Here is a 13,137-nt window from a genome sequence, read left to right as displayed (position 1 = left end):
ATATATATATATATATGAGATAACCTTACTGTTTAATTTTAAGGAAACCTTTTAATCAAAAAATATTTGATAAATTTCTAACAATATTTTTTTATAAAATATATGAAAGCATGTTATCTCTTATATATATATATATATATATATATATATATATATATATAGTGATGAAAGACGGACAGCACTCCAGGTAAAAAGCAATGGTGTTTATTCACCCATGTGGATGGCAACGTTTCAGCTCATACAAGAGCCTTTTTCAAGCAATGAACACAGTGTATGCTGGGGTATATATAGGCCAACCCCCATTACATCACAATACAATCAATCAACAACAATATATAAAAATAAAGTGCAAAAGTGCATATATAAAGTCAAAGTACATAAACAAATGTGTAATACCCATAGGCGAAAAATCGCATCAATGTTATAACAAAATTAGAGTAAGAGGTATATATATTTTATACCATAAAGTGCAATAATTGGTAAGTGAGTACAGGTGCACACAAAGTGGGAGAAACAAGAGAAGATGATGCTGCAAAGGGGAGGGGAAAGCGATGACATACCCAGCGTTATTCCCTGTGCCAAACATGTCGCATGCCGCCGGATCCAGCGTTCGGATGGAGACACTGCCCAGGCACCAAGAAGCGTCGGAGTCACAGCATGATGACATCACCAGTCGTTGCGGGAGCATGCGCACAACTGCTGAGTAGCTTGGTCGGCCATTTTACAAAAGGTCAAAGTATCCCAACACTGTGTGTGCGCATGTCCATGTAAAGAAATAGACAGGACAGCGCAGCACGGAAAATATGCCTTGTACTATGGCGTAGATCCATGGGGGACAAGGGAGAGGCTGCAGCTCAACAGAGATACAAATCCACCTCCCATGCGGGCAGAATACAATGGTGACCACAACGGGATCCGTCGCGGTCATCATACAGTATATGTAGCCCATCAATCCCCCATGAGATCATCACCTAAAAGGGGGTATCCTACCCAATTACTCGATTCCCATATCAACAAGGTTCATAGTTTGGATAGGAGGAGTCTCCTGAAGAGGAAGACGTCCGGTGGGTCTCAGACCCGGATTCCTTTTATTTCAAAATACACGGAACAAAGCGTTCATTTGGGGTAAGCAGCTACATCCCTGGACTTAGCACCCACATTGCTTTTCTCCGGTGCCGCCATTATTTTCTCTTTTATATACCGCTTGATGGCTGAGCACGGACTAATTTTTATATTTTTGGATACTGTCTTTGACAATTATCTTATCATGACGGAGACTGACTTTCCATGTGGCTCTATGTACTTCCAGGAGGAGACTGATCGCATATTGCATGACATTGGGGGAGATGCTGCTTTTCTAAACACTCCCTCTATCCATGAGCTCAAAAAAAGATTTAAGGTTTCTATCCAAAAAGACGGCTTCACTACGCCTGCATATGACCACACTTGGTGAATACTTCAAGGTGCAGAGGATTCCACGTGGCATGAGGTCCAATTTGAGACCCAATTTATTTTCTCATAATGCATTGTTTTGTAAGAAGTTTGAAGCATTATCTAACAGATATTCTCTAGATTTTATCCTGTTGAATATCCAGTACCTCCAACAGGAATTAACCACCATTGCCAATGATACGGCGGAAATTGACCTTACACTACGGTCATCTATGTCTGCAGATGATTATTCACTATTCAGTGACAACGTATTGGCTCATGTGGCACGAGCTAAAATGGAGTTGGAGGAAGGCAAAAGGTCGAAGTGGAATCGTGACTCCGACGACTATAAAAAAGACGCAGTTTACACCTGGCAGTCAGACACTATATAGAAAGTATATTATTGGTATATAACACCCCGCTTCTATCAGTTTTTTGGGGGGGCAACTGGTATATCACACCAGTTATAATAATTTTTTCTAATTGCGTTTGTCACTCTGTGCAGCTGCAGTATCGCTGCAGAACCGCTCACCACTGCTGCACAATACAAATCCACTATAATATGCTTTCTATGTTAGAAAGTATATTATAAGTATATTACACCCCTCTGCACTGCACACCTATACCAGTCCTTAAAAGGACTTTTGTGGACCTATTTGATAGCGTTTTCGTCCCTAACAGTCTGTCCCTGCTCCACACAGCAACCTTTCCCTACACTGACAAAAGACTGAATGTAAAATAGCGGCCAGATTGGGTCTATTTATAAGGTAGGGGGTATGTCTATGTGCTGAAACTTTTTAATTGGCTGTCTTGTACCACCTGATGGATGTGTCATGGGTCAAAGTTCTTCACAATGTAAAAGAATATGGCGGGCGCGAATATCGCCATATGTTTGCATGTTCAGCAAATCGCGAATGAGCAAAGTTCGCCGCAGGGCGAACCGCAAGGCCATCACTATCCTTGTGCGCCCTGCCATGTGCCCTTACAGCAGTTTAAGACCATATATGGGGTGTTTATGTAAACTACAGATTTAGGGTAATAAATATTGAGTTTTAATTAATACAGGAAAATGTTGCACTAGAATGAGGGGTAATCTCGCAGAGGTGCTCCAACTGACAGACAACACCCAGTCTGACAAAAGGTAAGTACAATAAATAGATAGTAGTGGGGCACTCTCTATTAGTAAAGGGATCTTTATTGAATAAAATAAATTAACAATAGAATATCACAAATATGGCAATAGAATATCAGCAATAGTTGGTAGTAATATTTAACTCAGTAATGTCATAAAACCTAAAACAGTAAAAACATACATGCATATACAGATCCCAATAATCAAATAAAATCTAAAAGGCAATAATGTGAGGTCTCCGATCCTAAAAGCAATAATAATCATGAAAGGTAGTCGATCATAAATATTCGATAATAATGTTCGATGGTAATATTCGATAAAAGTTCTTCGATGTAAAATATTCGATAATAAAATATTCAATAAAAATTGCTGAAGATGAGAAGTCACAAATGAGAATTATCGATCTCTACCGAATATTCAAAATAAGTGCCAGCTCATGACCAGTTCTCAACACACATTCATTTAGTGACCAAAATTCGAAACACAGATGGAAGTCGATAATGTATAAGACGACGTTCCACCTGCTCATACAGACAGCGGCGTCCCGCTGTATTTGGCTAGAAAGCGATCGCTTAGTTTTAAATGGAGTATGCACAGTCTTACCAGGAGGTTTTTTAGCTGGACTGTAAGCCCTCCACTCGGTCCACTTTCTATGAAGGTTAATGTTCCGGTCTCAAGGGCTGTTTGATCAAATTTGAATTTAGCGCCAAACGAACTGCTGGATACACGTGGTCTTGTGTTTGAAACCAGACGTCTTCCGTGTAGTGGTAGTTTCCTTCTTTAGTAATTCAATATTCATATGATAGTATCCAAGCCTCCTCAGTCTGGCAATTTCCTTCTTCCAAGTGTTTTAGGTTTTATGACATTACTGAGTTAAATATTACTACCAACTATTGCTGATATTCTATTGCCATATTTGTGATATTCTATTGTTAATTTATTTTATTCAATAAAGATCCCTTTACAAATATTGAGCTTTGTTTGGATGTTAACTCTTGCTTTGTTACTGGAAAATTGGATTAAAATGGAAAATCTTCTAAAAAAGTGAAATTCTGAAATTCTATCTACATTTTCCTTTAATCTTGTGGAGCACCTAAAGGGTTAAGAGAGTTTGTAAAATCAGTTTTGAAAACCTTGAGGGGTGTAGTTACTAAAATGGGGCTATGGGTGGTTTATATTATTTAAGCCTCACAAAGTGACTGCAGACCTGAACTGGTCCTTTAAAAGGTGTGTGTTGGAAATTTTCTGAAAAATTTCAAGATTTGCTTCTAAACTGCCCCAAAAATAAAAGAAAATGTAATTTACAAAATGATCCAAACATGAAGTATACATATGGGAAATTACATAATAACTATTTTAGGAGGTATCACTATCTGTTTTAAAAGCAGAGAAATAGAAATTTTGAAAATTGTGTTTTTTTTAATTTATTTTTGTAAATTTGGTATTTTTTATAAATAAAAATGAAATATTTTGACTCAAATTTACCACTGTCATGAAGTACAATATGTGATGAGAAAACAATCTCAGAATGGCTTGGATAAGTAAAAACGTTTTAAAGTTATCACCACATAAAGTGACAAATGTCAGATTTGCAAAAAATGACCTGGTCAGGTGAAAAATGGCAGGGTCCTGAAGGGGTTAAACGGCCTTATTTTATGTTATTTATTAAGTTATACACTTGTATATACATATTTATCTTTTTTTATTTTACATAAATGAGGTTATAAAAAAACCTCAAATGTTTTAGTGAACTAAAAGATAAATTGCAATTCCAAATTTTAAGCACATGATGGTGCTGTTGCCTAACACTACAAAGAAGTCATCTGAACAGCATGTGGAGCTAGTGAATATTGTCTAGTATACAGACACTGCAGATCTGAACAAGAAGCAGGTCTCTAATTCTCCCCCATTTTGTGTTTGGATACTATATTTCAGTTTTACTTTTTTATTTGAATGCTAAGAGAGCAGCTGCGAGGATTCCATATTTTACTATACATAGGACATGGCGTGGCAAGTACTATTTTTCTACTTTTCTTTATTTTCTATTGCTGCCTCTAATGAATTCCACTACTCAATTCTAGAAGAGCTGAAGCTGAATTCTGTTGTTGGGAATGTTGCAGAAGATTTGGGATTGAATAGCAGTAATCTCAAAATGAGGAATTTAAGGATTATTTCCCAACACAATAGAAATTATTTCAATATCAGCATAGAAAATGGCAATTTATATGTCATTGACCGAATAGACAGGGAGGCGATATGTGGGTCAGAGCAGAACTGCATTCTAAATCTTGAAATATTAGCAGAAAATCCAGTAACTGTTTACTCTGTTAAAGTTGAAATCCAAGATATAAATGATAACCCACCAAGTTTTTTTAAAGATATTTTTAGTATTGGAATTAGTGAATTTGCTTTGCCTGGAACACAGTTTGTCCTTGGGAATGCAAGAGATCCAGATTTAGGCACCAATTCTTTGCAGAGTTATAATTTAAGCCCTAACCCATATTTCTCCTTGGTCGAAATATCTGAGTCAGAAAATCAGTCTCCAAAAGTTATCTTAGTACAACCTCTAGACCGGGAGATGCAACAAGAATATGAATTAATTTTAACTGCAAATGATGGCGGCAAACCAATGAAAACTGGAACTTTAGTTATCAAGATTTTTGTTCAGGATGTAAATGATAATTATCCAATATTTAGTCAAAAAAAGTATAAACTCGACTTAGAAGAAAACTTACCCATTGGTTATATAGTTTTACAATTGAATGCAAGTGATAAAGATGAAGGACCCAATGCAGAAATATCATATTTATTTAGTCATATGTCTGAGAATGCTCAACAAGTCTTCACCATTAATTCGCAAACTGGTGTCATTAACACAATAGGAAGACTGGACTATGAAGAAACTCCGACTTTTGAGATGACTGTAGAAGCAGCTGATGGTGGAGGCCTAGTAACACAATGTTCTGTCTTCATACAAGTTGTGGATCTTAATGACAATGCACCTGAGATAACAATTGCATCACTGTTTACGCCAATTCCAGAGAATTCTGCACCTGGGACTCTTATAGCATTAATTAATGTAAAGGATTTGGATTCTGGGAAATATGGAGAAGTGAACTGCCAAATAATATATATAAAGCCACTTAAATTAATTCCATCATCCAATAATTATTACAAGCTTATAACTATAGGTCCACTTGACAGAGAAACAACCCCAGAATATAACCTCACAATCATAGCAGAAGATGAAGGCTCTCCTCCAATGGTAACTAAAAAAACTGTTCATATTACTGTGTCAGATATGAATGACAATGCACCAGTTTTTGGAAAATCCCTTTATACTTATTATGTTCTAGAGGATACCCCAGCTGGCACATCAATACAGGATGTCCATGTGTCTGACCTGGATGAAAATGAGAATGCTAGAGTCACATATTCTATCATTAATGGAAAAATTTATGACATTCCAGTCTCCTCATATGTTTCCATTAACTCAATGACTGGAGTTCTTTATGCCCAGAGATCTTTTGACTATGAACAGTTGCAGGAATTTCAGTTCCAGGTGATGGCTAAAGACAGCGGATCTCCTCCTCTAAGCAGTAATGTCACAGTGAGGATATGTATCATTGATAAGAATGATAATGCTCCTAAGATTCTCTATCCATCACCAGACACGGAGGGATCAGCCTTATTTGAGTTTATTCCTCACTCTGCTGAGAAAGGTTATCTAGTCACCAAAGTTATTGCAGTGGATGCTGACTCTGGACACAATGCCTGGCTCTCCTATCACCTGATTCAGGTTCCTGATCCATCTATATTCACCATTGGCCAATACACTGGTGAAATCAGGATCGGAAGAGATCTTCCAGATATGGAGTTCTTGAGACAAAAACTTATGGTCCTGGTTAAGGATAATGGAATTCCATCTCTGTCATCTACAGTCATTTTGAACTTGGTGGTGGCTCAGAATTTTCAACAAGTTGCTCCAGAAATAAGACACCAACCCAATAACTCATCAACTGCATCTTATGCAACATTCTACCTTGTCATATCTATAGCCCTCATCTCTGTGTTGTTTATTGTGATAGTGCTGATCACAGTCATCTTTAAGTGCAAGAAAACATATAGTTCAACATCTTTTGATGCTTTAAGCAGAAATGTGTATCCTCAGTTTACGCTGGGATATCCTTCTGAGATCAGTGATGCAAGTTTACCTTTCCCATTCTCATACGATGTGTGTGTGACTCTGGACTCAAAGCAGAATGAAATTGCTTATCTGAAACCAGTGCAAAGCGTCCCCACAGACAATCTCATAGATACTGAAATTGTGGCTCCTGCAATTGATTCAATAAATGACAGCTCATCAGCAAGCAACAATGTTGAGGTATGATGCAGTTAGTGTATATTATGCAGTGTAATGTTATCGCTATTATTCATTTGCTAATATTATAGTTACATTGTTTAAAGAACAATTACATAGTTTGAAATTTGCTGTTTCCAAATGTAAAGGTGTTTTTTTTTTCCAAGTAAAAAGGAAAGGTGTTATCAATATAATATTATTATTATTTATATTATATTTTAAATATTAAAATAAAAGCCACACCAGTTTAGCCCCCCCCCCCCCCCATTCCCCACACACACACTCTATTGCTGTGACACTTTTTGGCTGGACTTACTTTACCTGTCCCCAGTGCTGAAATGCTGACATACTATTCCAGACCACTGCAGCCAAAATCCCGGCTTCAGCAGTCTTGTGCTGTATATGGACACATCATCATTGTAGCCCAGAAGATGACATCATCGCTGCATTGGTGAGGATTAGAGTAGCAATACTATAGCAAAGGAGAATGGAACTTGTGAGAATGCATTGATTTGTTATCTAAAGACTACACTGCCTTTTACCACTTTTTCCTCTAGGACAACCCCTTTTATTAAAATGAGTAGATCACGATATTGTAGGTCATATCTATAGTTCATGATCTATATGTTCATTTGACAATAAGGACACTGTCAAACTAAAGTCTTGATAATGGCTATTACTATAATCAACAGAGGGATTGATTGATTTGTGGGTTTAATGAGTCACTTGCTCTTCTCTGTTAGTAAATCTATTTGGCTATGATAGGATATGGACAGGAGCACTCTATTGCACTCTATTGCACAATTCAGTGTTCATTATAAAATCTTTATGTTCTCTACATTTATACCAAATGAAAAGTTCTGCAGTTTCAGATGCTGTGTTGAGTTATCATAATCTCTTCAAACAGCTTGATATTAAAGAAAGTTAGCTGTTAAATAAGGATTGTCAGTTGTTGGAAGGGGCTGTGGTGCTTATGACCATTGATCTCATTGCCTCTGTGTATTTTAGTTCATTTATTGTCATTGGGTTTGAGCTACAATACCACTCACACCTAGTCTACAAAATACAGTGCTGTGCTTGGCATGCGAAGAAGAGCCCACAACTACTTATTGGCAGGTGCAGTGGAATCAGACTCCACCGATCAGATTGATCTCTCATTTAAAGTATTGATTTATTCATAGTCTATTCTCACCATATTTGCTCTGTACATTTAGCATAAGCCTCGGAGTGTTCTGCTGGCACATATGCTAAACAGTACATTATCTATCCCTATAGCCTAAGGAATGCCAAAAGATTGTACTTTTGTTATTAAAAAGTAGGTACACATAGGTTAACTTTTTTTTATATCATTGGCCAAAAAAGTATACAGCATAGAGAATAGATGATATATGCAACTAGATGGCATTCATTTGCATACATTGGGGGATTTAAGTTTGGTGCCTAAAGCTAGATCCTTTCTTGCCTTTCCTCTTTGCTGGACATATCCCAACACGAGTGATATTAGGTAATCTGCCTTTTTTCAAAATAATTTTAAGATACAGTGTCACAAGATCTTGTTCATATACTGTACGTGTCTATATATGGCTGTCCAGAGGATGTGTTGTAACTTGCAATGTGCCAATGGTGCCATTTTCTTCCATGAGAAAACACAGTCCTTAACCAAGAGCAGGCAGGGATGGACATATACTATATGGACAAAAATATAGAACTACATCTCTTTATCATTGAATTCGGGTTTTTATTCTTTGCCCCAGGTACTTTATATAAAATCAAGCAATCAAGCACCTTTACAAGCATTTGAAAAAGAATAGGTGAAAAAGCTCACTGAATTCTAGTGTGGTACCTTTCTAGTCTGGTAACAATACTCGCCATATCACATAAAATTACAGAGTGAGGTCGCTGAATGCTAAAGCACATATTGCATGAAAATTTTCAGGGCTTTGCTAACTTAATAACTGCAGATTTCACAACTCCTCTGGCATTAACATCAACATAACAATGTGGCATTGGAAGCTTCATGGTATGGGTATCCATTAAAGAGCAGCTGTATGCAAGTCTTATGCCACCAAGCACAATTCTAAGCATCAGATGAAGTAGGCTAAAGCACACTGCCACTGGACTCTGCAGTAGGAATGTTTTCTGTGGAGTGATAAGTCACACTTCTTTATATGGCAGTCAAATGACAAGTCTGGGTTTGGGAAATGGCAGGAGAATGCTACCTGCCTAACTGTATTGTGCCAACTATAAAGTTTGGTAGAGGAAGGATAATGCTGTGGGATTTTTTTTCAGGGTTTGATCTAGGCCCCTTAGTTCCAGTGAAGGGAAATCTTAATGCTTAAAGGGAGTCTGTCACCAATTGCATTGTTCAGTGGCACACAAAGATATGATACAGATGTTACCTATGTTTAGTTTTTCAGATGCTACAAATCACCAAAAAAAAAATGTTTTTATGATATGCTTATGAGTCATCACAAATGCCCAGGGGCGGAGTGTTTGCTTCAAGTGCCTGGCCCCCCTGCTTTGCTTTCAGCTAACTCCTCCCCTAAGTGTTCCCCCCCCCAGCCCTGTGTCTGTGTGATATAATAGCGCAAATTCCTGTTACTGATAGGAAATCATTGTGACAGAAGTGCCTCAGCATGAGCAGACAGCAGTAACCAGCGCATGTGCACTGCATATCACTGTGCCTCTGCCCATGTAGTAGTGGGCCAGGTCCCTTGGTACTGTTGAATCCTGATCCTTGTGAAGTACTATTAGCTCTTTTAGATATATGGAGACTTGCAACTGTAAGCAACCAGCACCGATAAAAGAAGACTCGTGTATATTCTGCTTCATTTCCAAGAAATTCTGTGTCTCTGTTAACCTGACTCAGACCTTTTAATGTGCTAACCCCGCCCTCCATGGCACATGGCCGCCCAATAATATTACAGATAGGCAGGTACAATCCGCCTCATGCCTTAACCAATAGAAATACATTTCAGAACTGTAAGGGACATATTTGGACACTTTCTGAGAGTGCCAGTGGGGGGAGCTCAAACATGCTTACAATCCACCACCACTCCCAGGACATGTGCAAATGCTTCCAAATGAATCAGCCTTTACTTAAACAGATATTGCCCTCTAATCGGACAACATCTATTTAATACAGTACAAATCTCCAACTGACCCAAAGTGAACCTCTGTTAGACATGGTTCCGAAAGGGAGGATCAGTCCCTGAGGAAGGTCTTTTAAAACAGGGTCGACCAAGAAAGGTGATATAGCATTCACATGGACACCAGTCCCACAAACCAATGTTTAGCAGCATGTTGTGGCCCCCATGGTTCAGTGAGACCGGCATCAGTGTGCTATACCCCACCGTTGCAGATGAAGGCCCGCTGGTAAATTTCACTAAGAACATTGCTCTCAGAGCCAGCAGCCATTAGATCCCCCTCAAACCAACGGTGGCGACTTTTACATGGGGGAGTAGGATCCTGAGTGCTGATCTATAGAATTTCCCAGGTACCGTCCTAACCCGAACACGCTCTCTTATAACCGTAATCTGGTCAGACTTTACACAGGGAGGCATATACAAAATAAACCTACATAACAATCCTAAGCTAAAGAGAAAGTCCACTATAGTCATCCTATGCTAATAAAAATTTCTCCAACACCCACAGTGGGCAGAACACTGTGCACGCCCAGACCCGGCAGTGATTCGTAAAGGCATGGGATTTGGGCTACAGGGAAAATGATGTCACACAGAAACAGGGCTGGCCGGAGAACACTGAAGGGAGGAGTTAGGCTTGAGTAAGGCAGGAGGGCCTGGACACTTGAGGTAAACATTCTGCCCCTGGGCACTTGCGATGTCTCATAAAAATGACTTTTTTGGCAATTTGTAGGATCTGAAAAACTAAATACATCTGTGTCATGACTTTGTGTCCCACTGAACTATATAGGTTGATGACCAACTCCCTTTAAGCATACATAGACATTTTGGATAATTGCTTGCTTCCAACTATATGGGAACTGTTTTGGGGAAAGACTTTTCTGTTTTACCATTATTTTTCCCCAGTGCAAAAAGCAAGGTCAATAAAGGTACGGTTGAGTGAGTTTGATGGTAAAGAACTTGAGTGGTCTGCACAGAGCATATAATTAAGAGTATATTATTTCACCCTGGTCCCTGTCTTATTAATGGTAAGAAAAGTTGGGTGTGTCCATATTCTATTTAGCATTTCCAATTATTCTGTCTAATCACCAGCAGAACAGAGTTATGTTTTACAGGTTCAGAGACTTCAAAGGATGATGGCTCTGCTCCTGAGACCAAACTGCTATGAGTAAATACTGTTGTGTGTTTTGTTTGGGATGCATTGCAGTAGGCTCAGCTCTTGCTAATTAGGAGACCTATATATAATTAATGTCCAGACAGCCTAGTATCTTAATTTGTATTTTATGTTTTAAAGGAACTGCCTAAAAAGCAAATAAAACTGGTAGAATCCATGTATACTACTTTTTGCTTGAAGTGTTCTTTGTATGTCATGAAAGCATATCTATCTATCTATCTATCTATCTATCTATCTATCTATCTATCTATCTATCTATCTATCCCAGAGAAAGGCAATTCCAGAGCTAATCTTCTTACAATATAAGCCTGGAACTTTTTCCCCACAGGCAGGCTGAACAAACATTTAACATCGTTTGAATAGACCCTTATTAGTAGTCTTGAGCGAATCGCATTTCGGATCCAAGATCCGAAGTCGACTTGTTCGAGAACTTCAATTTTAATGTTGTCTCCGTATAGCATTAAAACCTATTGGCTCCATGGAGCTAAACTTCGTTTCAGCCAAATTCACATAAGACTTCGGTGAATTAATTCGGTGCTCATTTCTGAATCTTTAAAAACGTTTAAAATTAGTTCCCCGATGTCAGCTTCAGTGCCGAGGTACCAGCCAGATTAAATATTTTTAAAGATTCAGAAATGAGTACCGAATGAATTCACCAAAGTAATGTGCAACTTTGGCTGAAACAAAGTTTGGCTCCATTGAGCAAATATATTTTAATGCTGTATAGAGATAGCATTGGAATCAAAGTTTTTGATCTAATCGACCGGATCTTGGATCCGAAGCTTGATTTACTCAAGACTACCTATGAACATTCACAACAATATTTCTTCTTAAATTACTTAGTGTTGGTTACATTTTAATTTTTCTATAATTAAGTAGTTTAAATGGCTATAGTTTACTGTTCTTATTCGGGTCTTGCAAAAAATTCAAGTTGTTGGTTAATATGTTTTATCACTACAATTTTAAGTATTTGAGATCCATTGTCTTGGCTATGCTACCTATGCTACCTACTAGAAAGTTTTATTTTGACTACTGCCATTCTATATATATATATATATATATATATATATATATATATAGAGAGAGAGAGAGAGAGAGAGAAACAGAGAGAATTAAATTAAAGCCTCATCAAACTGTTTCATATACTGTTGTATATTGTAAATCTCTGCAAAATTTGTATTAAATAATAGTAGTAGAATTACTAGTAATATTTAACATTATCTCTGTTGTTATTGCAATTTTGGCATTAGAAAAATCTAGGCTATATTATTGCATATACTACAAAATTAAATACTGCTTAAACTAATTAAGAGTCATGGTTTGTGTCAAAATTATACATAAAAAGTTTATGAAGTCAAAACACAAAAATAAGCTAATATTAAAAGGGTATACCAGTTGTATATACTATAGCAGTTTCTCAATTAGCTTTATGATATCTCTATAATAAAGCAAAGCAGCCTAGTAGACCAATAATTCAGTATCAGCTTTCATGATGGTTCTGATATTCTTTATGATTTGTTATAAAACTTTTATTTATAATGTCCAACAGGAAAGTGTACTCAATTGTAAAAAAAATATTGCAGTAATAGATAAAATATTTATTTCATAGAATACAAGTGCTTGTCTACTTATAAATGATTTGAAAGATATATAAAGTGTATTTAATGTTTAGTATTATGCAGTTCTTATATTTGTCCTCATGATGTCAGTGTTGGATAAGACGGTAGACAAGCTGAATATTCTGTGTGTAGAGCTGGTGATACTTACAATAACCAGATACTAGAGTTTTTCAAGAAGGATACCCTCCTCTTTGAATTCATATCATTTTCCTCCTATGATTCAGGATCATACCTTGCTATTTTCTTTGGATTTTAATGACTTTTCTTCTATAGACATC

The 13,137-nt window shown here is 37.3% G+C and overlaps 1 protein-coding gene across 1 annotated transcript; it reads left to right on the top strand.

Annotated features, from left to right (window-relative positions):
- The first annotated feature begins 4,565 nt into the window (after nucleotides 1-4,565).
- LOC121008468 (protocadherin gamma-B5-like) lies at nucleotides 4,566-6,953 on the top strand. The gene has a single exon (XM_040441087.1). The coding sequence runs from the start codon at nucleotides 4,566-4,568 to the stop codon at nucleotides 6,951-6,953; it is 2,388 nt and encodes a 795-aa protein (XP_040297021.1).
- Nucleotides 6,954-13,137: the final 6,184 nt, after the last annotated feature.

This window comes from Bufo bufo, chromosome 1, assembly GCF_905171765.1.
Source record: "Bufo bufo chromosome 1, aBufBuf1.1, whole genome shotgun sequence".
Lineage (NCBI taxonomy): Eukaryota > Metazoa > Chordata > Amphibia > Anura > Bufonidae > Bufo > Bufo bufo.
This window is presented reverse-complemented; position numbering and strand designations above follow the sequence as displayed.